The 26,849-nt window shown below is 34.6% G+C and overlaps 1 protein-coding gene across 10 annotated transcripts in view; it reads left to right on the forward strand.

The window, feature by feature from the left end:
• The window catches only part of DGKB (diacylglycerol kinase beta), a 407,361-nt gene that overhangs the window by 201,673 nt on the left and 178,839 nt on the right, over positions 1–26,849 (forward strand). For all 10 annotated transcript variants that reach the window (XM_088052622.1, XM_088052624.1, XM_088052617.1 and 7 more), the window contains 4 exons: positions 1,261–1,335; positions 8,895–8,980; positions 11,262–11,351; positions 13,787–13,947. In XM_088052622.1, the coding sequence (XP_087908748.1) occupies positions 1,261–1,335; positions 8,895–8,980; positions 11,262–11,351; positions 13,787–13,947 (412 nt within the window). The remainder of the gene's footprint in view (positions 1–1,260; positions 1,336–8,894; positions 8,981–11,261; positions 11,352–13,786; positions 13,948–26,849) is intronic.

Consider the following 26,849-nt stretch of genomic DNA (forward strand, 5'->3'; position numbering starts at 1 on the left):
TATCACTAAATAATTGAGAAGTTAAGAAAATATTCCAATTTGGCAATTTTACAGATAATTATGAATTTGTTTGTATTCAGTATTTTTACACACTTGCTCTCCAGCTACCCTGATAAATTATACATTTCTGTTAAAAAAAAAAAAAAAATCCCTGAATGCAGGATAGATTGTGTCTAGACAATTTTATTGTTCTGTATTTGAAAACATGGACATTTTAACCTAGAGTTCAGCTCCTATTAGGCTTCTGTTTTATTTAAGAGATTATAAAGAAAAGAAGAAATATTTCAGTAGAAAAAGAAATGCTTTTGTAAGAACATTAAAATATTAATTACCTTAAAGACAGAAACATTAAAACCAAGAAGCATGGGTTTATAATTTAAACTATCGCCATGGATGTCAGATGTATTTATTTATTCTCAGCCCCAGCTCTTTTGTGTGCTTTCTTGTTTCTGTGTGAGAAACTAATCACTACTAGCATTCCAGTCAGTGTAGGAAATTACAATTCTAATATTTGTTATGAAGAAATAAAATCTCTGTTCTACTTTTAGGACAAGTAAACTCAAATTTCTAAATTTACACTTTTGAAGAAATAATTGCTGAGGGTAGGAGAGCACATAGGCTCTCGTGGGATAGGGAAGTGCTTGTCATGCTGTATCAATAAATTGCTTCCTGTTATTCAGGTAATTTTAAAATAAGGGTAATTTAGTAAAACAATGCTTCAAATCTTTTTCATTTTCTTCCCATTCAAATCTAATTCCAAGGAAATGTAGTTGACCACAGGTTTTCTTTATCAGAACGTTTTTCAGCCTATGCAAACATTTTTGGTGGGTGGCAAAGCCAATTAGCTTTTGCAATTAATTATACTTGTAATTCTGTGTTTGCAAAAAATTTCAGGAAGAAATCTCTCCTTTGCCATGGAGTTACTTTAATACAAATCAATATGCTTTCCAAAATGCTTTCTTGATTCAGCTTTTCTTGTGTAATTATAGTTCTTTATCGTATTTTGTTTCTGTCTATACACAGCATTTTAATTGTAAATAGCTTGTAGTACTTCTGTTTCAACTTTATACCCCCACAATACACTCTAGGTATGAATTATAATTGCTGTGTTCAAGTATTTGATTTTTTTGTATAAGTGAGATCCTGCAGTTCAAATAATTAAAGTATGTTCTAACTTCTTTAATTCTTTTATTTGAAAGGTTTAAAAAAATTCCAAACATGTAAGTAAATATTTTCTCCTTGTCTCTTTTACCTTTTCAGAATATATAGAAAATTTCAGTACCTTTTAAATCCTCGTCAAGTTTATAGTCTTTCTGGAAATGGACCAATGCCAGGGTAAGTTTACAGTTAATATTATTACCAGGAACTCATTTAATAAAATCCTGTATGATCAAATGAACAGACTGAAGTACATATAGCATGTTTGGAATGTATAAACACTGCAGTTCTCTGAATGGTTGCAGAAATGTTTAGGTATTGTTTGTTTATCTGTACAAGTAAAGCTATGTCTCATAAAGCTATTGCTGAAAACCATGCATTATTGGATATGAACTGGGGGATAAACTTAATCCTATTTGCAGCTTCCATTTCTGCAACCCAAGTTCTTGGGGGTTGCTTGTATAAAAGTATTCAGTATATCAGCGGCCTCAAAGACTGACCAGCAAGACATGCATTTCTTTTACATAAACACATATGTGCACATGCAAAGGTGTCTGTAATGTACTGGTGACTGCATGCTTCTTATCAGTTACGTAATCTTGAAAATGCAGTGGTTGGAAAATGACTGGCCAGGCTAGATTGTGCTGGCAGGGGCTTTTAATGTGGACTGAAGTGCTTGATGAGCTGGCTGGTATTGCAGTCCCTAGCTTAGTGTGCTTCCTCTGTGATTCTTCTTAATTAGCATTCATGTGAAGACAGGAGAATTGCAGAGTATCAAACACCAACCTTAACCACCTGATATTGTCTCCTTTATGACGGTGCTTTGGTAGAAGAAAAGTAGACAGAGCAGCACTAAATATCTGCTCTCTATGTTATTTTGTATGTACTGGGTGCTATTTACTTATATCACTGATACATGAAATTTTACATCAGTGAGAAGAGTTGCAGAAGGATATTAGAAGGTATACGTTCACTGACATTAAGTTTACATTGTTGTTTGAATACTTTTTTTTTAATCTTTACTTTTTTTTTTTGTTTAGACCTTGAGATGTGTGTAGCATTGATTGAAAGTGAAAAGCATATTGGGCTCAATCCTTTTAGAAGTTAAGATATTGTGCACTGCAGTGTGGCTAATGTTAACCTGCTGAATGGTGCAAAACCAGCCCAAAAAATGGAGATAATGACATGCATGATTTCTTTCATGCCTATACTCATCTTGTATCTGAATGCTAGTGCTGTTTTTATTATTTGAATGAAGTCTGTTGATTTTATGCTATTCTTGACACATATGGAAAATTTAAGTACTCTTAGTTCAAAGAATAAGTAGACTGGAAGGGTTAACTGAGACAAAGCTAGTAACAAATATGATTTTACTTACTGTATAATAAAAATGTCATGCTAGAAATTTAGAGGATGATTTTTTAACAAAAAAAATGTTTTTGTTCATAATCATCCTATTTCTTCAAAATTAAAAAAAAAATCTGGCTGCATTTCTGTCTAAGTGACTTAGTTTTCATTAATCATGCTATGTAGAGGAAAATGCATTTTAAGATAGAGGCACAAGAGGGCAGTGTTAAGTTCAAGCTGAAACCCTGCGCGGAAGCAATTTAAACATTAGTCTTTTGAACCAGGACAGTGTTTTTAGAAAATGTTTTCAATTTTTCTTTCTATTCTTTCTAAAAATTGAAGTAGTTTTAGTTCAGAGTCACTTTGAAGAAAATTCTAATTAATTTTCAAACTGGCAGTGCTTGTTTTCGAATATTTTTTATTCATTTCACAGATATGAATAATCCTAAATTTCAAGTTTGTCTCCTGCCATCACTTCTTGCCGCTGACAATACTTTGTAGGCTGCATATAATTTGGCCCATTAATTGAGAAGTTGAATAAACTCCGGTATTTCACTTACCAGTACTTGTTTTCTGCAAGGGCTGAGTTGCCTAATAAAACCTGCCCATTCGTCCATCTGTCCACTCCTTCATCCATCTATGTAATGCCAGTTATACTGGATTGTCAATCCAAATTTTATGTTTATTTAATGTTCTCATCCTACATGTGAAATTTAGATCAAAATGGAAAAGATTTGGGTACTGTGCAGCACAGAGAAAAGCAGAAATGTATTTCTTCATCCCAGTAAGTTATTTAGTAGAAAGGGGATAAGCATAATGTATATTTATTTTAAAGCATTTAATATTACTGTAGTACATTTTAGTTGAGCCTATTTTGAGAGGTTTTTTTTCTTTCAAGTACTATTTTCTGCTATGTTTACTCAATCTAGAAAATGTTTCTAGTATTAGCTAAGAATTTGTATTTTTTGTTAGAGCCAACCTGTCTGCTTTAACCCATAAGTTAATGTTTTTAATTTTTGATGATATTTTTCTCATGGGCCGCTGTCATCAAGCAAGAAGGTAACATTCACAGGTTTTGTAACTTAACTTCCAAACATCTGTGGCTGACATGAATTGATATTTCCAGTTCATTTTTGTCAAAAATCTAAGCATCCCCTTTTCAATGGCAGAGAGAAGGAAAAGAGAACTACGAGACTAAGAAAATCGTAAATTTTAGGGGGGGCTGAAACTGCTGGTTTGGATTTTTTTAATGGTCAGCAGCTCAAATGCTATGTCTACTGCTCTACCTCTTTAGTGGGATAACCATGTTCTTGCAGAGAAATGTATTGGAATAAAGACTCCAAAATAACAACAACCACAACAACAAAAAAACCAAGAAAAAAACACTAAACCAAAACACAATTTCCCAAAACCATAAAAAAGCCTCACCTTTCTATGTACCATTTATTCTATATTTTTCTGTAACTATGCTGGCATATAGCAGGACAACAGGAAAATATTTTGAGCAAATTGACAGTGAGTTTTAGTATCGTAACCTCAGTGTACAATTACTGAAGTGGATGTGTTGCCTACTTTCATAATAGATGGGATGGTACATGAAGAAGTTAAGGAACAACAGCAATTTCTTGCAGCTTCTTTGCTAGGGTTTTTGAAGCAGTTTATGTTAAGACATGTGATGTGCATAGTCTGTATAAAATATAAAATATGTACATGATGCAAATAAACCTCATGGCAGCGACTCTTTCACTGATTCCTTTCCAGCAACGGAGACCCGCAGCGAGGCCTGAAAATCAAGAAGCTCTAAGCCAAAGGGCAGCAGTACACTTTAAACATGGGTATAATAATTAATGGTTTAGACATTCTTTAATTGGCAGTGGAGGGATACAAGTGAGCTGGAAAAATCTTGTAAGCTCTGCAGCTGAACAGAGGCATAAAAGGTACACTCCACGGTTACAGACTGCCACAGTTAACACAGTGACGTGAAAATTGCTGGGCTGATGCATTGTGTAATTTGTGCCTAGCACCTGTGTTTTTTTGCCATGAAAAGAGTTTCCCTGTTTGGTTGTTATATCTCTATAGGAGTCTTCTACTTCTGACAACAACTGTTATTGTGGATTTAATGATCTTGAAGAATCTGAAATTCAGTTATTGTTCACCTCACAGAGAGGTAAATAATAGCAGGATGAATAGCAGTCGAGCCACAGAGCCGCAGGACTCTGTAGAGAGGTCAGCGTTTCACAAAGTCTTTGTCCCTCTGAAAAGGCCTCTGTTCCCTAAAGTTCTATTATTTAAAATGTCTAATTTATGGTATTTTTATACTCTATTATAGAAATTATATCCACAAAAGTTGTATTTCTTTGTAGCTTCCATAAGCATTTAATTTGGAGAGCATCTATTTTTTAAATTTTAGCTGCAAGTTTGCCTCAACAGGCCTTTCTGCATCTTAAATTCTGCCCACTCAAAAGATGCCCAGGGCAGCAAAGCTGAACCCCTACAACTTACACTGTAATTTATCTGGGACTCTATAGCACCTGGGCTTTTTTACCTTCACAAAACAATAGGCCTGTTTTGAAAATTACGCTATTTTCCTTAATTATTTGAATTGATTGCTAGAGCATTTCTTTGCTGTTGGACATTTGGAATACCCAGAGTATTCTAGGAAGGTATATACACCAAGAATACTTTTAGAAGATAATAACTGCATAGTGATTTTCTTCGGAACAAAATGTTGAATTTGGTTCATATTTTCTTGGAAGAATTACATTTTTGCCAAAGAATGGCAAAGCCAGCAGTGGTGAGTTGGTTGTACTGTAATGATTAAAATTCGTTTTGTACACCATAAATCAGTAGTACTTAGAATTCACCAAGTCTTCACATATGAGACTTAAATCTTGAATTTAGAGATATATTTTAAGCAGCTGTTTAACAATATTTTTGCTTTTATGACATCTGTAGTGTTGACACCTGAAACCTATCCTGAGATCCACTAGTGGATTATTCTTTTGAGCTGTAGACAGTCTTAAGTTTTGCTTCCACTGTGAGTGAAGAATGCTGAAGGATATCATGCGTTGCTGCTATGCCACCTTGTGTGGCTGAGTACCTGAAGTTCTGCATAATGCACTGCTTTTGGGTATAAGAGCAAATGTCATATGCAGGGAACTAAATGGAAAATACTGCAATTTATGTGTTCATTAATATGAGTAAAACTTCAGTTTACTCTAATAAATTAAGTTAAATAAATTAAATACTTTAGGTATATCTCTAAATTGTTCTATAAGAATGTGTATATGTTTGCTACCTGTGCATAAATCAATTAACTGCATGATTCAAAATCAAATAGTTACATCCTCTAGCATTTGTATTTTATTCATAAATAGATCCCCTGCATTCCTATGGATTTGGTGAGATGATTATGAAAAACTGAGTTAGAGTAATATAGGTAGCTGAAACAGTTGCCCTCTTTCAGGTGGAAATTACTGACTTATCAGCAGAAATTCAATAACTGCATTTGAATCCTTGTTTCTGGCAAAATAAAATTAGGCTGGTGTCAATTACTTTAACTGTTTCAATTTTTTTCCAAGAAAACAGGATAAATTTTCTATTCTGGTCTTTTAACTCTGGCTGACATTGCACAAAATCTTGAAAATTACTTTGTTTTTTTTTTTTTCAGTTTCATTTAAACCACTTTTACTAAGTTCTTCTCCAGCAGTTTTTTTTTTAATTCTTTTCAAACCGTGTGAAAAATGGTGAATAAAAAGTAGCAGGTGCTATTAAAACACTAATTGAGTGCCGTTTTCTTGGTAAGGAATATTGACTTTCTCCCAAAAAGTCTATAAAGGAATGTGTCAAATTCTTTCTTTACAATTGTAACACTTACTGAGTCTGAATGAAACCTTATAAAACAGAAAACTGTCTTCCCTTCCCAACTCCTAATGTAGGCTGCACATTCTAATTCAATGAATAAGATTTATTTACATATATAATTATATAACTATATTTAATTTTATAAATTAATTTGATTTTATAAATATTTATATCTGCTATAGTATATTTATATACACTGCATTTATATATGCAAATATACACTGTAACATGCATTATTTTTATGTATTTTGTGTGTTAGATTTTTATATAATGTCTGTATAATTTTTTATATTTAAGTCTACAAAAAAGAAAAAGTTATGTGTATTTAATGCTGTACTTTGCTTGGAAAATGCACTGTCTGTGAATATAAAAAGCTCCAAGGGAAATACAAGTGAAGCTTATTGAAAATGTTTTTGACAATATGGTTTTGGCAGATTTTTCAGTCCCCCACTTTTTTTAAAGTTACACTTTTTTGATGAAGATTAACTATACAGTCAAAACAAAAAGATTGCTTGATACCCATATGGTGAAAAAAAAGCATGTTTATTAAAAGAGACAGAGGTTTAGGTCTATATTCTTGCAGTCTGGAGCAATGCTAAAATCATCCCTGTGTTTTTGGTTGTTTTGGTTGGTTGGTTCTTTTCAGACTTTCTTTCCTGTATCTGCTACCTGAGGTAGAAATGTTTAAATCCTTAGAAGTCAGTAGCCTGCCATCACCTCTGGGTTATAATTTAAATTAAGCTGAAATACTCTAGGTATAGGAAGCAATGTAATTACACCTGGTAACTCTCTGCTGACCCAACACATGGGCTAGAAGTGGGAATGCTGGTGGCAGGAGGCGTTTGCCTCTGTGCCAGGCCTCAAGAAGGGATGGACATGCACACCTGTGGGCCAGGGCACATCTCAGTGCCTGCCCTTGCAGTGCTGTGAGGTGACTTCCAGCAGAGGATCTTGCAGCATGGACGCTTATTACAGATGTGTTCCCACGTGTACCTGGCTGGATTTGGCACATGGCATTTTGGGATCACAGGAGATCCTACAGCACTTCTCCTGCAGATGTGTGAAGTAGAACATAAAAGGGGTGAGAAGAGTAAGGCAGCCTTTAATATATAGGGCAAGTAAGCATGCTTCAGGCATTATATTTGCACTTGAAATTGCTTAAGAGCTCTTCTGAGCAGAGAAAATTACAGGTAGTGGGACATGTGATAGGCTTAATTCTATGCCACTTGGCTAAAATTGAAATTCTGGTCAAAAACTAATAGCACAAGAAGTTGTCCTGTCATCTCCTACATATTACGTAACTCCTTTGGTCATTGTGTTTTTCATTTCCTTCTCCCATTCTTGCTTTCTTACTATGTAATTTTTCATATGCTCTTGATTTCATCAAGAGGTCCGAAAGAATTTTAAAACTTTCTAAGGACAGAAACTACATTCTCCCTGCAGCATTACAATTTCATATGGGAAACAGTTGGAATGAAACAGCTGTAAGCAATTGTCTATATTTATTTGTATTATTTGTATTCCAGAATTTGCGTAAAATATGTTAGTTGTGCATTTATTAGGAGATTGCAAACTGGATATCAGATCTGGTCTCTAGAACATAGGATATCTATTAAACTATCTGTAACACTAATGAATACAATATGAACATACACATACATACCTAGTAATAAAACAAAATTAATGGAACTTTTTTGTCTAGTGACAATTTATGTGTTAGAACTGACTGATTTCAGCATGTGTCAAAAGCTATCCTGAACTGATGCCTTTAAATTAAAATTATGCCTTAAATTAAACGCCTAAATTAAAAATGCCTTAAATTAAAATACTGCACCTTAGTGTTGCTTTAATATATTCTCACTTTCCAGCATTATGGAACATTGATATAGAATGAAGTGGATGAGGAGGTGGTGATACTCACTTGATGGATATGGAAGCAGAAATAGCCAGGCAAATATTGCCAAAGATATTTTATTTTTAAAATACAGTTTTTAGAACGATGGAATGAGGACCTTCAATCTGATGCTTTCTCTTTTTTCACTAAACCGTGATGCAAAGTTGTTTTTACCAACCACAGAATGTTCAGCTTAATATGTACCAGTTCTACCCGAAACAGGAAGTTTTCCTATAGATAAATGTTATGGCTAATACATTTAGACAACATAGACTTTTCTGTCTTCAGAGACTACCTCTCCGTTTGCAACTAAGTGAACAGAGTTTTGTGATGATCGTTTCAAACAAGTTTTGAAGTCAAAGGTTGGACTTTCCATCAGGTCCAAACTTTTTCTGCTGTTAGTGTACCATAATAACTATTCAACTATTAATTTTACTTGAAATTTTTCAGATAATAATACTGATAATAATAATGTTTGATTTTATTTGTCTAAAAAATGAATGCATAAGCAGAAATGATTTTTATTTTCAGTGATCATTTGCTATTAAATAAAATGTCTTTAGCCATAACATGTTTACATAATGCACAATTATACTGATCATAATTAGGTATCTTCATTTACTTTTTTTAGGTTAAATTTTTTCCGAGATGTTGCTGAGTTCAGAGTACTAGCATGTGGTGGAGATGGAACTGTGGGCTGGATTTTGGATTGCATAGGTAATCTATATCCTTTGCAGGGTTTTGCTTGCCTCATGGGTTTCATTTTAATGGTCTTCCTTATATACCAATGCATGTATAGAGCTTGTGAACAACAGCTTGTTCATTTAAATTTTTGAAATGTGTTAGTTTGGGACATGCTTATTTTTAAGGGTACTCAAATTGCAAATGTTATTTAAAATCTGTAGACAAGTTCAGTGTTTCTGGATTTCCCGAAAGAGAGAAATTTGAATTAATGTATTTTAATTTCAGTTCAAAGTATTTTCCCCAATTTAATCAAATCTAACTTTCTAATTTTAAGACAATTTAATTTAGCTGACTTGCTTTTTTTAGTTACCAAATTTTTGTTTATACTATATTATACCATAATAAAGATAATGTATTGAGATATAATTTAGTTTTGGAGTTCTTTTGGTCAGCTGTCTGCAAAATTCTCTATAAAAATCATAAGGAAGGCCCAGAAGTCAAGTTATTATAGACTTAAAAGACTTACTCTTCTCAAAGATTATTAAGGAGAATGTCTTCCACATCACATGATCATTTATTTGGTGTTAGCTGCAGAGAAAAACATTGGGCATGTGTTACAATGGAAATTAGGAAGTGGATCAGGAGAGGTCAACAAACTCAACTGAAGATTTAACGGAAGTGTTTAAAATGTGTGCTATGTGGGGGACCAGAAAAACCTTTAAAAGTTGACTGAAAAGTAGACTTGATGTAATGAAGGAATGATAGCAAAGGAATATTTTTAATCTTGGTTGGAAAAAAGTCTTTTTGCAAATCTAAGGTACTGCAGGTGACTCTCAAATAGCTTTCACAGTCATAAATTAATTTACATAAACATCAAGTGCATTGCCTAAACATGGAAGAAAAAAAGTTTTGCAGCTCTTAATTGTGTAATCACCTTTTTCATGAGGTCTAAAATGTCATACAGTTATTTTCTCTTTCAGTAACATACTATGTTCTGCAGCATTTTTTGTGTTATGGAACTGAAATTACTTGGGGGACCATCCATTCCATCCTTTTTCACAGGTGCAGAAAATATATTTTCAATGCTGCCTTTTACAGAGCAAAAGCACTTCAGCGTATAAAGTGTAAGGGTACACCTGTTTCTAAACACTTTCTAATTTGGTCTTCCCTGATCTCTTGATATACAAAGAGCTTTAGCTGAGAGCACTGCAAGAGAAAAGAAAATTAAAAAAAGAAAGAAAAAATAAAAGGAAAAAAAATAAATCTCATCAGTTTGAAACTTTAAAACTTTTTTTTTTAATTACTCTATTAAATATTACATTCGCTGGAAGATTTCCATTAAACAGGTTATGTGAATGTTAAATCTTTCTAAAATATTGATAAATATTGATTTCTCTGCTACATTCATTGTATAGATAAACTCCTGCTGATTTTTGCTGATAATTGTGCATATTTCTATAAACAAAATATCTGTTTGATTAAGTATAACTTTTAAACTAGGCATGCTATTCATTCACATTAAATGGGAAATTTGACAAATTATATATTTGAAATGTATGTTCCAGCTTTCAGAAAAGCTGTATTTCTTGACAAGAGTATTCTCATTGGATTTTGAAAAGATCCTTGAGCTTACGATGCTACAAAAATACCAGTAAAGACTGAAAAGATGCTATAAACTCATTCATTTCAAAACATAGTTTAATAAATACAAAATTGCTACTTAAGGACTTTGATCAGACAGGTCAGTGCTCCCTTTGAATAGCAGGTTTACTTTCAGATGGGCAAACCCATCTAAGGTCTTGTGTTAGTTCCAGTGACTTCTTGGTAGTGGTGCTTAGGTGTAGACACAACTCCAGGTGAATACACAGTTTAATACAGATTTGGTCACCCAGGTGAAAAAGTAGAAGGGTCACCTCATTATTCATGCCCTTAACTATTACTCTCCTGTATTCACAGCTGGGAATGGCAGATCTGAGAACTAGAGTGAGATCTTGGAAAGATCTTGAGTATCATTGTTTATGAATGTTTGTCATATCTATGATTTACCTAGTCCTTATGATAACAAAGGAATCAATTAGGATTACAAAATACTTATGATAATAAATGAGTAAATTAGGATTAAGGATTGAATATCAAGTGGAGAAGGGGCTACAAAATGTACTGACTTGGTAAAATGCTCATTGCGGAGCACGCATCATAATTTCATATACAAAACAAGTCTTTCACTGAAAAAACAAACTAACACAGTTATATAATACCATGCAGTTAGATAATTTTTGTTCCTTAGTTGTGTTTTTTCCTTCTTTATTCACAGAGAAAGCAAACTTGATTAAGCATCCTCCTGTTGCTATCCTGCCTCTTGGGACTGGCAATGATTTAGCAAGGTGTCTGAGATGGGGAGGAGGTAAACAGAAATGAAAATGCCTTTTGTTGTGGAATTAAAAGAAAAAAAACCTTTTGCATCAACATCTGCATTTAGATTTGTTTTCATAAAGAGCCATTACCTTTTCTATTTTTTGAATGATCTGTTTGTAATTGTATAGATATATAAGATATTACAGGTTGCAATCACGCTTCATACCTTGTTTTTAGCTTCTGCTGACACCAAAAACATTCCAAGGTTTAATAAGAATAGCGTATAGCTGTTTGATTAGCTTTTTACCATCTGTATTGCATTTATCAATACCTTGTAAAGGGAGCGGTCTTAAATGGGTTTTAATTGGGGCTGTTCTGAAAGGGTTACCAAAACATCTAATAATGGGTTAGGAATGGTTTAATAATTTTTAAATATATTAAATGAAAAACGTGTTTCAGCCTTTGATTAGTTCCTCTGATCCACTCCCTTTCTGTTTTGCTACAGAGGATTCCAGACAATAAGTACTGTGGTACTATTTATCAGAAAATGAGAAGGCAAAGAATGCTGAAAGAAGAATATTTAGAAAATCAAACCTTAAATACCCTTTGCATCCTTTCCTGGATGTACAGAGACTTACTCTCAACTCCTCCAAAAAACTCCATTTAGAATCTGTATTACAGGATAACTTGAAGGAGACACAAGGAAGAAAATCTTAGACAAGATTCAGTCTGTGGTGAAAGCACCTCAGTTTATGGGCTCATAGCCAGGTCTAGTTCAGATCTTGGTTGTTTCAGTTGAGATGTTTTGTATTTAGAACTTGGTTGTTTTGTTTGGAACTTCTCAGACTTTGCAGAGGTCTTATCTTCTTCTGTCTGATCAGTTTCCTTTCTAGATGTCTTTGTTGTTTGTTGCCAGATAGTCTAGCAAATTCTCAGTAGTTTTCATGCTGTAGCACTTTGTTAACCATGATGTTCTGTCAAATCATTTGAGAACATCCTTTATTTTCTCTGTTACAACTGTTGATTGTTTACATTCTCATAGTCCAAGGGGAAAAAAGGAAAACAAGTGAGACAAAATATATTCAAATCAGCTTTACTTAACTTTCTGAATTGTTCATAGAGACATAGAATAACTGAAAGAGGTCATAGGAAGTCACTAGTCCAGTCTGCTGTTCTAAGTAGGGTCAATTATGAGAATGCTTAATTACAGTAGCTGGGACCTATCCCTACCTTCACTTTTATTCGTGTTCTGTATCTTAAGTGATTCCATTTGGACTAAAGTAGAAAAAACAATAGGGAAATATTCTGGGTTTCATCATTCTTTGCCCAATTGCTTTGTGGTAAACAATACCATAATACAGATTTTCTGGAACTTCCATAGATGGGAAAGGAGACAGGGATTCCAGAAACTAAATTGCTGGTGAGTGATCTCAAGGTCTCAGAGAAGTGGAATTGTGCATGCTGCTGTCATGTCGTGGTTAGCAGTAACTAGCAAAAGTGTGCTAGGCAGCCATAAACAAATACATCAGCAATGGGTTTTGAGCAAGGAGCTTTTGAGAGGCTTGCCCTGCTAAAGCTGTTCGTAACACCAGCAGTACATCTTAGCTATCTGTTACAAAGTCATTTGTTCTGAATAATATTCAGAGCTGATAATGTCACTTAGTACAACCCCCACAATTTTTCTCCATGCACACATGTGTATGTTGTATATACTCATGAGTGCATTAACAAGTTTTCTACTCAATTTAGTGGATTACATGCGAGTGCTTATTTGCAGCTAAGAGTAAATTCTCTCTACAAAGCAGGATGAGGCTAATGAAGTTGTTGAAATAAGCAGAAATGTTACTTTTGCTGATAAAGCTATCAGCTGTGAATTTGTAATTTTGTGATTTTTATGCTAAACCAGATTGAAACAATCCATGAATATTCGTAGATAGCTTTTAACCTTTCAGTGTCTTGTCAGGCAAAAGAGCAGTATGTCTCTATTCCATAAATTTTGAAATCAAAGGAATTTAAATATTAAGGTTCATTTTTCATCAAGAACATTTTGCAAAGTATAAACTTAGCTTTATGGATCATTTGAAAAATTCAAGAGATTGGCAAATTTTGAAGATCTAATTGTTTTCTTCATCACAAATTTGATGTCCACTGAAATCTGCAGAATTATTCTAAATTTACATGCTTAATTGGCTTTGTATTTGTACTCCTTTTAATGACAAGTGCTGGAAAATTGTCAATACTTTGAGCACAATCCTGCTTTTATGGTCTTATATGCATTGCTTTCATTTTTCCAGTCACAGACTCATAGAATATTTTGGGTTGGAAGGGATCTTTAAAGGTTAGTTAACTAGTCCAGCCCTCCCTGCAATGAGCAAGGGCATCTTCAATTAGATGAAGAGCCCAGTCCAACCATATAGAAAGAGGAAGAAAATGTAATGAAACTTTATTATGCTTGATTAAATAACTGGTTTTATGTTTTGCTAGGGTATGAAGGTGAGAATTTGATGAAGATCTTAAAAGACATTGAGAATAGCTCAGAGATTTTACTGGACAGGTGGAAATTTGAAGTAATACCCAATGATAAAGATGAGAAAGGAGACCCAGTGCCTTACAACATCATCAATAACTACTTTTCTATTGGCGTGGTAAGACTTACGCTTATCCTTAAGTGATTTTCTTTTTCTCTTTTGAATAAATATTTGCATCACATGCCTTCAAATGAAGAACTGTTGGCTAAGGATCATTTATAATGTTGTTTTGCTAGTGAAATGAATACATAGGTGACTAACAGCAATTTGCATAAATTTACTTTCTCACATTCAAACCTGAATTATTTTTCAGGACCTTCTACCTTCCCATTTATAAAGAAGATATTTGTGTTGTTCTTAATGGTTTATGAGCAGCTATAATGCTAAATTTATGTTGTCATTTTGAAGGTCCTATAAAAATATAAAGGAAAAACTAATCACTTAATAAGAACTCTTAAGTAACATTTTCCATTAGTATTCACGTAGTCAAAACAATTTAAAGGAACAGTTGCATTCTTTATTTCTTCAGGGCAGTTTTAAATAATAAAACAATAATACAAAAAATAAAAGCTCCACATGTATCTTCTTGGTTCTGCCTTGTAGGGAAGTGAAATTCACTTCCCTACAAGAGAAGTTTGAATGAATTCAGGAGTTTGAATGAATTTGGAGGAAAAGGGGTTGAAGCAGCTCTTCATATCTGAGGAGCTGAATCTCTGGTTTGTACTTCTGTGTGGTTTTCTCTGTATTGTCTTATCTCTTTACTAGCTTCTTAATATTAGCAGAATTTCTTTATTCTTATTTGATTTGTGATTTGTTGTTAATTTCTGATCCTATTCTGAAGAACCATTACTTCATACTTCATTTGGGTTTTTCCTAGGTGTTTCTTCCTGCCTACATGCAGAAACTTACATTTGATTGAATTACACTGTCTTTTAATTTTTACTGTTTCTCCAAGGCACTGTGAAAACTAACGGTGACCTACAACATATTGCACGTTGCCTTATAGATTCCTGCCAAATAATAAGCACAGTCTCTAATGCAACATGAATAGAACTTGCTGTATGAACTTTGTAGTGGTGTGGCAGAAATTGTACTTAGTAACAAACAATCTATATGTATGTTTAGAGAGGAGAGAAAAGTAAAACTGAATATAATTGTGCTTCACATGAGTCTCTTGATGTTTTAGGACCATAATTCAGGTTGGAAGGGATTGCAGGAAGTCACTAGCTCTAAACAGGGTCAACTGTGACAACAGATCACATTGCTCAGGGCATTATCCATTTAGATTTTAAAACCATCCAAGGATGGCACAACCTCTTTGGGCAACCCATTGTGGTGCTTGACTGTCCTTATGATGAAAGTGGTTTTTTCCTACATCCTGTCTGAATCTCTCATTTCAACAAAATTTATCTGTCTCACATCCTCCTGTCATATGTGCCACTGTGAATAGTCTGATTTTGTCTTCTTTATACCTCCTCATAGGTACTTGCAGTATGTATTGGACCTCTCTGGAGCTGCCCTCTTACCTGTGAATCAGCTTATCTAGTCAGTCTTTTGTTCTAAATCTCTCCAGCAATGAAGACCATAATATCCCAAGCTAGATACAAGAATTGAGGTAGCCAGTGTTTAAAGTCTTGCTGAAGTTGAGCATGACATCCCTTGCTCTCTTCTCATCTACAAATCTAGTTGTTTTACTGTAGGTACCAAACAGAAGGCAATTTACCCATTGGAAGGAGAATGGTACACTAAGTTGAAAGGAATGTGGGAGACAGTAGCATATGTATGTGAAAGGTTTGATTAGTATGTTCAAGACTTTTTTTTCTATGGCAGTCTCAAAGCTCTGATATGTACATAAGGACTATACTATGTCTAAGTGCAGAGAAAAAGATAAGAAACCAGCTGAGATGTGTGTGTAACAAACTGTGAATGCATATAGGTAATGTTCAACCTGATGGAAACACAAAGCACGGAGGTACCATAAAAAAAGTGGATACCAAGCCATGTGTCAGTTTCAAAGAAGGAGCTAGAAAACATCTCAGAGCAATGTAGAATAAGATAAAGATCTTTCAATTGCTCACATACATCATTCTGTCAGGATGGCAAGATACCAGGAGAGAAGTTCCATCTGCTTCCTAATAATACTGGAGTCACTGATACAAGCTAAATATCCAAGAAAAACGTGCATTAAAGTAGTCAAATAATATTTGCTTTAAAAAACAAATATACCACCACCCGAAGGAAAACAAAACCAAAAAACGTCTTCAAAACTATAGTAGGGTCATCTGAAAATGAAAGCTTGTCTTGGATAGTCACAGATTTGGGGAGCTGGACAAACATAGCTGGAAGTATTAGAGGACAAATTAAGAGTCATGACAGAAACGGGAGATATCAGGCCAACTGTCTGACAGTGGCAAGTTCAATTACTGAGGTACGTTAGAGAAAATAAAAGTTATTTTCCCCATAATCTACTCAAACAGCTGTAATAGTCATACATTCATGCACTAGGTTGATACAATCCCAGTGATCATCAAAGATAGACTTCAGTAACGTCAGTATTGTTTTGTTATCGCAGACTGTATTCTTGGGGTTGCATTTCTGCAGTTCCTGCAGTACTGGAATTTCATTCCCTTGTCACTTCATTTAGCCAACTTGCTGTTGTTATAATCAGAGGGGGTGTGTGTGTGTCTAGTATTTCATTGGACATATTATTTGTCATGGTTAACCTTTCTCCTGTGGATAAAACAGTTTAACTTCCACTGCTTTCTTCAAGCACGCAGCTGCTTGCCATTAATGGAGCCAACATGTATATGTGGACAGGTGCTTCAGATAAGCCTATGTAACACACCTGGTTTATTTTTTCATAGATTTTTTTTGTATCTGTATCTCAAGCCTTTATAAAAACCCAAAAAGCCAATATTTCCCTAATCTAATGCTATCTTAGAGCATGGAAATATTTTCACAAAATCAGTAATAATTCTTCAATTCAATGCTTGAAGTTACCCCCACAAAAAAGCATCAAAAAACACCCAAGCAAATAAAATAATCCTCTAAATTAGACTAAATTGCCGTATACTCATGACTCTATGCATTACACAAAGAAGAGAAAAAAAGTGGAAAAAGGTACCCTAAAAAATAAATCATATCTTTGCAAACAGTTCTTCTCATGTCTACTCTCAGATCTTGCCTGGATTGAGCCATTTTCTTCAGTGATGCAGTCAAAGAAAAGCATAAATGCACAACGTTAATTATGAAACAGATTGGCCTATATTCTATTCACAATAAATGTACTCAATTCAAGTATACACAAAACCAGATAAACATTGAAGATGGTGAAATAATTATGTGCTGACTGAGTCCTGAGCAGCAGCCATGGAAGATGAGTGACCAGACAGTGAGGCAAGCTCTCACATAAAACCAAAACAGGTTTGTTTAACATTGTGTCCTTGAGAAGGACTTCCATGTGCGCTGTTAGGAAACTCCATAATGGCATGGTCAAAAATTCTATATAGTGCTAAGCTGCGAAGAAAGAGTTCTTTTAAGCTTAGGGATAATTAGCTTAGTTGTCAAGCAATATTGTATTGTTGATACTAATAACAGAAAAGGGAGTGACTGTCAAAGTTGTTTATCTTTTATTGGGAAGTTTTTAAGGAATGTCAAATATGTAGGGAAGTTACCTTGCTTATTTTTAGCGCTTCTCAGATGATTGTCTCAAAGTGAGACAAAATGGGTATTTTGATAATGGAAGGAATGCCTCAATAAATGTTCCATTTTGATTAAACATTAGAAACCTTGACTTCCCCTAAATGCTTTGTTGAAAAGAGCATGTGGAAGGGGGAAGACATCTTACATACTTATGGGTAGGAATGTGTGAGAGAGTACAGTATCTTTGCTTTCTGTGCTTTCTCTTCCAGGTGGATATTAAAAAGAAATGATGAAATCATGCAAAAACTATAATGAAGTTCTTTTAAAAAATATGTCATTACTATTTGGTAGCTCACCATTAATAGTTCTTATTCCTAAAGATAGATGAGTTTTTCAGAGGTTCCTCCTTGATTGGAACAAATAGCTGTAGGCTAACCCAAAGGCATAGTTGTAGTCACCTGAGAACCAACATTGCTGGACCCTGATTTTTCACATTTTTATGTAAACTACTTGAAAATAGTAAATGAAAAACAATTATTGGACTCAGATAATGGCTTACCTCAAAAAAGGTAATAATTTTTAAACCGAACAACTCATCTATTTTCCATTGACTTTCCTGTTAGTTACTAATAGCTCTTTTTATTGTTTTCCATTTTATGGGTAATAATGCTGAAAGAAATTATGAATAGATGTTAGGATGTGAGTCCTAAAGCGGGTTTTCCAGAAGCAAGCATAATTTTGAATTTACTGTTCTGCCACTGAATTAGCTTAGAGTTTAGACTTCTTGGAGCCAAAATTAGGTCAACAGGAATCAGTACTGAAGATCTTTAACTGTAAACATTTGTTTTTTCTGTTTTCTTTCTTTTTTTTTTCTTTTTACCTTTTACATAAGTCATAAATTTATCTGCTGTTAATAGGAGATAAAATGTTATTAATGCTGTTTAACTATCTTGATTTTTTGTAACTGCATAGGCTGTTTTTGTAACTGCAGAGCATATGTTGCTAAGCCCCTTGCAGTTCTGTAATTAGACTGTTGGAGTATCATAAACTTAACTTGCAAACATCTGCATTGTCTTCAAGTACAAGTTTGTGCAGAAAGAAGTATTACTGAGCTAGATTTTGAGGAAAATTATGTTATATGAAGTATGGCACAGTGCAACCTTCACTATATTAAAACAGTGAATACCATTCTAAAATGAAAGCAATTCTCACTGGTGTTTGGGCAGTATTCAAGGTAAGAATAAACCAAATGATGTGGTACTTACTGGTATTTACAGAAGGCAGTTTTAAAGATTATATTAGCAATCATTTTATATCCTTATGTTCAACTAGAAATGTCCTGTATAAGTGACTGATCAGGCAAGTCTCTGATTTTTATCTCTATTTTCTTCTTCTTGGTCCAGATTCTATTAAAACTTTGAACTTATGTTTTTGACCAAGTTATATAACTGCTACATATGTAAAGAACAAACAAATTCCCTCTGTTCACACTTAAGTGATTGCCTAGTGTTCTGGCTAGAAGGACTGCAAGGATAGCTGTCCCTTAGGAAACCAGGGCAGAGTCCCTTAGAGGCTTATATTCTTCGTAGATCCAGAAGATCTGGAGATTGCTTCTCCCTTGTCTCCACTGATTGCCTGAATGCATGCTTTAGGGTAAGCCTACTTCAGATCTTTGCTGTTGGTGCTCTTTAGTCTGTACACCGTAAAGAGTCAGCAGAATAAAGTTCTTCGGGAAGCTTAAAGCTACAGCTGATCTTATCCAGATTATTTAATTGACACGAGGTACTTAGGATATGGAAAACATATTATCTGTACTTACTGATACAGGATTTAAATAGGAATCTTCCAGCCTCCCTTCAGCTGGAATTTTGAATACATGTGCAAACACATACACAAGAACATATTGGAGGGAAAAAAATGCTCTAGGACAGCAATTAAGACAGTAACCTGGAAGAGAACTGGGATATCCAGATTCCTGTTCCATCTGTTGTTTTTGTCCATTTGATTAACTTGCACATGGAAATTCAGAAACTTCCATTACTCTGAGTGACTTCTTTTCTAAAATCAATAGGTAAAAAAATTAATGCTAAAACAGAACTTACAGAAGTAGAACATCTCGGTCTTTCATCCAGTCTTTACAAGCTGTGGTAATTGATTTCATTGCAACATGATGGTATTCTCACTTGGATGGTCTACAACAAAATATTTTTTGCAAGTGTTTTTAGTTAAGGCAGTAGAGATAGCTGAATGTGCCTGGAAATGTTCTGTAAGTTCTTTGAGAAACAAGTCAGTATTATATGCTGGATTAATAAAAATATAGCGTTTATCACTTAGAGGGGATTCATACTAGATCATTAATACTAGTAAGTAATACTACAATCAGGATATATTCTCTGAAGAATTATTATCATGAAGTAGTAAAGGTCTACGACAAAGACAAGTGTACTTTTATGACACCTAATATCTTACTATCCAAATGCACTATCAAATAGATATTTGGGGGCTCATGATTTAATATTCTTCAACCTTAACCAGTCACTAAGAGCCTCTTATTCTGCCAGCAGGGAAAAATATGACTTCTTAATTCTCATAATCATAAATTTGAACTTGTTATGAATCTGCTTCCCCATCACTGTACTATTAAGTCATCAACCTACACTTCTATTATACCTTCTTAATTTTATTTTTTTTTGCAAGACTGGAAAAAAAAAAGTAAGAAAAATCTTACATAGAAGCCATATTTTTGATTTTCTTGAGAAAGGACTTTAGCATCAACAGAAACTCTGACTACCAGAATTTTTAGTCTCAAATACTAGAGTCTTAGGTACAGTCATTCCTCTAACTGACTATGGGATCCCATAATCTTTTATTTTTTATGTTATTTTATTATAGATGTTATTTTAGATTAAATTTATTACTACAAAAAAAAAAAAGAGGTGTTTATTATTGTATATAATATTTACAGCTGTGAATTAATTTAAATTCTACAATTCTACACTGGTCCCATATTTTGAAATTTTAAAGCCTCAGTGTTTTGCTGTTCATGGTGGTAAATAGGATTTTTTTTCTGCATAGGAAAATATCCTACGGACGTTTGCTGATTCAGTACAGAACTTAAGTGCATGCACATCTTAACACTGATGCAACGTGACATTTAAGTACGTATTTAAACTTTGGTGATCTAATGAAGCAGTTAAATACTTGGGTAATTTTTTTAAGCATTTTTTGTGTTTTCATTAATATGACACAAATGGACATGTTGAATTCTGGGCATTTGGTGTAAACTGATTAATTATTCAAGTGGGATTTTTAGGTATGCATAACCAAAAATTATGTTTATTGGTTTGCTGAACTAATATGAACATAAACACATGCCTAAGTGATTTTGTGAATCCTAATCATAACTTTGAATGTGCTAATGGGATGCTCTGATATATTGCATTATTTCTGTGCCAAGGAGGAAAGGAACACTTCATAGTAAACAGTATTATTGCATTGTAATCCAAAACACTTTTTTTTTCCTGCAAAAAGGGTTAAGAAAATGAACAGTTCATCCATGTGTGAATCCAGATGTAATATTAAAAGATCCATATTGATACTGGGCTTCTCATAGTCTCAGTCACGTAGCCAAACCTGTAAAAGTGGTTGCTATATCTTTGGGGAGAACTCTTCTTTCTTTCAGAAGGAGCATGTTCAGAACACTTTAATCCCAGATTTGAAATAGTGTTATATTGAGGAATCATTGATTGTTCAATTGTATCATCTTGTTATTTTCCTCGCATTGCTAGTTTTTGCAAATTAGTTATTCTTACATGTTTTATTGCTTGCATCGTTGAATCTTCTTTACTCTTTTCAGCTATATTGCTGAAATACTGAAATTCTTCTGAAGAATTTTTTGGATATAATGTATGGCACATATGATGATGTAGGGTTTATTGTTGCAGGTGGTTATTTTTTTCATGTGGCAGAAAGCCACAAGCATATACTGCATGCCACGGAAACCTGGATCTGTAGAATAATTCATAAATAAGAAGCGATAGGAGGCTCTTTGCCGGTTTCCTCTCACTAATGCACTACAATATTTCCCTGGACATGGAGAATGCAAATTCCATAACTAAGATATACTTAGTCTTAGAGTCGTATCTATACTGCAACACTGCTGGTGATGTTTCCTGTTAGGTAGTTTCTTTCTGCCAGTGTGGATTTAGTTTACCTTCTAAATCCCTTTTGCCATCATATTATTCTACCATTCATAATGTATATTGGGGCACCCTAGCACTAGAGTTGTACTGCACTGCTTGGGATGTGGGAGGTACTTTTGTGCAGAGAACTAGAGTTTTGTAAAGTTTTGTTCTACTGTGTAATGAGTCTTACTGCTACAAAGGAAAGATGATTTCCTGGGGTACCTTTTTTTTATTTCTTGGAAGTGTAAAGAAATTCAAAGAATTTAGATTGTTCTTCCTATTTGGTTGGCCATTTATTTATTTTTTTTTTTTTTTAATGCTAAAGTGTAAATTTATGCCAGCATGTGCTGTAACTTTCTGGAAACATTTGCATGTATCAAATAAGTTTATTAAGTCTGATATGTGTAATTTCCTTTACAGTGCAGTAAGAATACCTGGGTTTGTGCTGAATTCACTGTGGGTTTTGTCAGGTTCAGTTAAAATACAGTTCTGTGGGCTATATTTAAAGTAGCAAGTAATTTTGCTCAGTAGGAGTGTAGCAATTGATGCTGAGTCCCTTCTGTCTGCAAAACATGTAGTTTGGGAGTCTTAATTCAAACTGGATATAGTCTGTTCCCCTGCTATGAGCTGTGCTAAACATGCTTGTCCTAAAGTGACCTAAATGACTGGTCATTGGTTTAGCCTGTGTGTCCTCATAACATGGAAGGGGCACGCTGGCCACACTAAATATGTTCTCTTTCAAAGATGTCTGGCTGACGTGCCCCAGTCTTTGCTTCAAAGAGAATCACAGGAAGTAGGAATGATTTGCTAAAAAATTGCTTCTCTACAGTTTTGCAGTGAACCTGGAAAAGTCAAATAGGAGTACGGTGTGTCTAAATTTTACTTGCCATCCTCCCCTTCTCGTTTCCCATGTAGAGTTTTTTCTTCTGTCATTTTAGATATTTGAGACTCATGTAACTTTTCATGGTGTGGTGAGAATAAGGCTGAACACCTCGAACTATGAACAGCGCCCTTGTTTTAGATTTATGAGTATCTCACATACTTGCTAGTACTTATTACCCATTCCTCTCATAAAAATTACTCTTCTGGCATGGAATCAAAAGCTAGAAAGTGACTTGTTTCCCTTAGTCAGTAAAAACTTAGAGAAAAATCATAGGGAGGGTCTTCGGCAGTTACCTATATCCTTCTCTTTAATTTATATGGGATTTGTAAAATAGAGCAATTTCTAGAATTGATAAGATGTTAAATTTCATCTCTGTCAAATTTGGGAAAGCTAGGTATTAAATAAAGTACACTGAGGCATAACCTTACTAAGTAGGTACTACAAAAGATGGGGGTTTTTTGGGAAGAAATGCAGTAAAATGAAACTTGCAAGTCCTCTGGTGTTTTGTCATTGCATACCCTAGCTATTAGAGATTTTGAGTCTCATTCCGGCACTTTGCTGGGGGTTTTTTGTTGCTTTTGTTATTTTTGGGGTTTGGTGTGTTTGTTTTCATAAAGGAAGGGTCTGCAGAGCAGCCTCATCAACAGCTATGGTTACAAGTGACAGTTATAAATGAGAGTATATACCTAAAGACATAATTAATCTGCAGTGAGATTGGAACAGTTCCTTAGCTAAATGCAACTAAATCAGCTACACAGTGTGTAATTAACTTAGAACTATATTAGTCCTACTATAATATTATTCATTATATATGTAAGTTATTATTTTCTCCATATGAAATTTGTAATATACTAAGTAATGATTAAGAGTTCATTAAAGTATTTTGTTCATATTATCATAATATAATTGTGATGTATGTTCATCTTATTAATGCTGTTATTCCTACTTGTTCTTAAAAGAAATGTCAAGGATGTCAGGAAAATATGATGGATTTTTTTCACACACACTAAGAAGCATCTGTATTCAAATGACATTGAAGTTTTAGTCCTTGTCTAGGTTTTTTAATTCTGCTTGTTAGTGATGACAGGAATGTATCAAGGAAAGGTAGAAGCCAACACGACTTTATGTTGAAGTCAGGAGTAAGGTGAATAAGCTTTAAAGTTGGTTATAAGACTAATTCAGAGCTTAAAGTAGGAAGAAGTACTGAGGAAATGGCTTGAATTAAAAAGGGAAAGATTTTTAAGAAATGTGAGGGTAGCTATGGAAGTAAGTTGAATCTGGGAAAGTTTTATGAGATATGCAGGCTGTACAGAACATAAGGTGGGCTGTGTGTACACTGATACCTTCACCTGCCTAAGGTGCAAGACATATGTCTCTGTGTACACATGAAGAAGTATGTGAAAAATAGCTCAGATTTAAATTGTAATCATTCTGTTTTCTGGTGAGAGTTAATCCTGGTATATGTAAACAAGTTTATGTAAATTTGTTGCTTTACCTACTTCTCCCTGACAACATCATTTACCTTTTTGCCATGCCATTAAAGATCCTGTCTCAGAACTTTACTTTCACAGGTCTGCCAGATCCCTACTGAGTCTTTTCAGACTGCGTGTGTGTAGCTGAGAGGGACCAAAGAAGTCATAATCATGCTGACTCAAGTGCCCACTGAGGACATGGAGTACAGTTATTTCTGAGAATACAGTATAAAACCCAATCTATTACAGGTAACCAAGAGGGAGATCCAATTTGTAGGCATTTTAGATCAACTTAAATTTATAGATATTTAATTATATGCATTTAAGAAATAAATTCTTAATTAATTTCTTAGAATTATTTATTGATTAGGAAGTTAGGAGTATGGCCATTGGAAATTTTTTTCCTCTGTCTTATAATTCTGATTGTCTTACTTTAAAAAAACAGTCCACCTGTTGATTACATGCAAAATTGCTGTTAGCACTAGGAAATCTATCTGAGATACTGATCCTTTGGATGCATAATGAAAAGGATATTATGCTATTTCAGTGTGTTTTATGTAGTCATAACCGTTGTGTTCTTGATGCTATGAGGTAGAAGATCAGTCAAAAAGGTAAGAAAGGCATTTTGGACATGGACAGAGGGATAAAGAGAATAAATAGTCAAACATAGAAATCTTAGATTTAAGGTGGGCATCTCTACAGATTTAAAGGAGGAGTTTGATGTGTGAATTGGATGTTAAATAGGCACAGGGAATTGTTACTTTGTCATCCACCATAAAATCATTTGTATGGTATATAACTGCAGTCAGTTTTGAGACCAATAGAGATAAAGATTCTTCTTTAAGATATTAGCAAATGCTGTTTAGGAAGCAGTTTACAGTTTGGGGAGACTTGCATACACACACACATATATATATATATGTATGAGAAGATCTTATGTCCCAAAATATGTTAAAATAGCTATAGTATATAATTTAAAATATTTGCACTATTGAATTTATGGTATAGGTTATCCAGGGGGGAAATATATAAAAATCTCAGAGACCTAAAGTTGTCTGTCATTTAGCATTATATACATATCTAGAGAGTTGATAGCATAGTTGATATTTCTGTGATACAAGAATATTCTTTATATCTTCAGATCTGCATGCTTTCTACATTTTGATGGCAAAGTCCCAAAAGAAACATGATTTAACTAAACTGAAAGTGGGTGGATTTAGCCAAGAAACACTTAGTCTTGTGTTACCATCTGAACCAGGTGGAACAAGAAGCAAATTACCGAACATAAGTTATTCCATGTCCTTACTGGAACAATTTGTACCAAAGAGCCTCTACAGACACAGCACATTAGGAACTCTATTCAGTATTTGTGATTTTACAGTTTCTTCACTTAAACTGGAACTCCAAGGGTATAACATAGCATATTCTTTATTTCTGTGACAATCCCAAGATTACTTAAGCTTAAAAAATGCCAAAGAATGGGTCGAAGTTGTTGCTCTTACACTGTCATTTTATGTTACTGGTGATATCACCAAGACTTAATGGACTGATGTGGCACTCAGGAGTAAGAGCTTTCCCGAGCATCCTGCTAAGCAGTCTCACCAATGATTGCCACCCAGATCCCTGGAGGTACATGGACATCAGAGTGTGCTGTGGTACAGTGTGCACCTACTTGCAGCTGCACCTTACTTTAGCAGCACCATGCCACATGCACACTCTTCAATAGCTGTGTAGACAGAGCACCTTTCCAGGGCAGCTTGTGGGACCATCCTGGTAATGAGGTTTCTGTCTGGAGGCTGTCCTTGGCATTGCATTTAGTACTGCTGCAATGGAAGGACTGTTCATGCAGCCATTGCAGTCCCTACACCACCAAAGGAAGGGCTCCTCAGCTGCTGAATTGTCTTGGGTGTTCACATATGCTCTCCTCACTTTTCTGCTCCAGCTTTTCACGTTTCCCTTTTCACTGTGCTCTGTAGCTCCTGATGTTATACTTTATAACTTGTGTTGCACCAGGGTAGGTTTAGATTGGATATTGGGAAAACTTTCTTCACTGTGTTAAGGTGAAGGCATTGGAACAGGCTGCCCAGGGAAGTGGTGGAATCACCATGCCTGGAAGTGTTGAAAAAATGTGTCGTTGTTACACTTTCAGGGACATGATTTAGGAGTGAATGTGGACTTGATGATATTAGAGGTCTTTTCCAACTTAGATGATTCTATGATACTAGGGAAGCATCAGAATTGGCACCAGTCACTTCAGAGCTGCTCATGATATTTGCCATTCACAGTTTCTGTCTAGAGCTGTTATCTTAAAATTTCTTCACCATGTTTGTCTCATATTTTTTTAAAAAAAATTAATCTGCATTGCATGTTACTGCATTACTTCTTTCTTAGAAGTACCCTTGCATTCAAACCGATCAGGTAATCCAGAATGGTAAAGGAAATAAATAGCACAAGTCTTGGTATCTGGAGAATAAATTGGGATTTTCTGGACTGTTATGCAGCTAGTACTTAGAAATTGCAAGATAAACAGATTATATGGATCCAGCCTTGCCAATCTTGGCCAAATGGAGAAGAAACACCTCCAAACACACAGGCTGGGAATCCAATTCTGATGCATATAGGGCTTCTCTAAATTACTGTGACATTTTGAATCCCATAGAGAATGGCAGGAAAAAGATCTGCTGCCTTACATTTGTAAAATCCCATAGTTGGTGACTAAAATTTCTCTTGCCAGTCTTCCCACTTGGGGAAACTCCATCTCAAAGGGGGTGATGTCAGCTGTTCACTGATGTGTCTCCTTTTTTGAAAATATTGCCTGTAACCCAACACATGAAACTG

The sequence above is a fragment of the Pseudopodoces humilis genome, chromosome 1 (assembly GCF_049639895.1).
Source record: "Pseudopodoces humilis isolate 2021_Gansu_Grassland_sample_001 chromosome 1, ASM4963989v1, whole genome shotgun sequence".
In the NCBI taxonomy this organism is placed as follows: Eukaryota; Metazoa; Chordata; class Aves; order Passeriformes; family Paridae; genus Pseudopodoces; species Pseudopodoces humilis.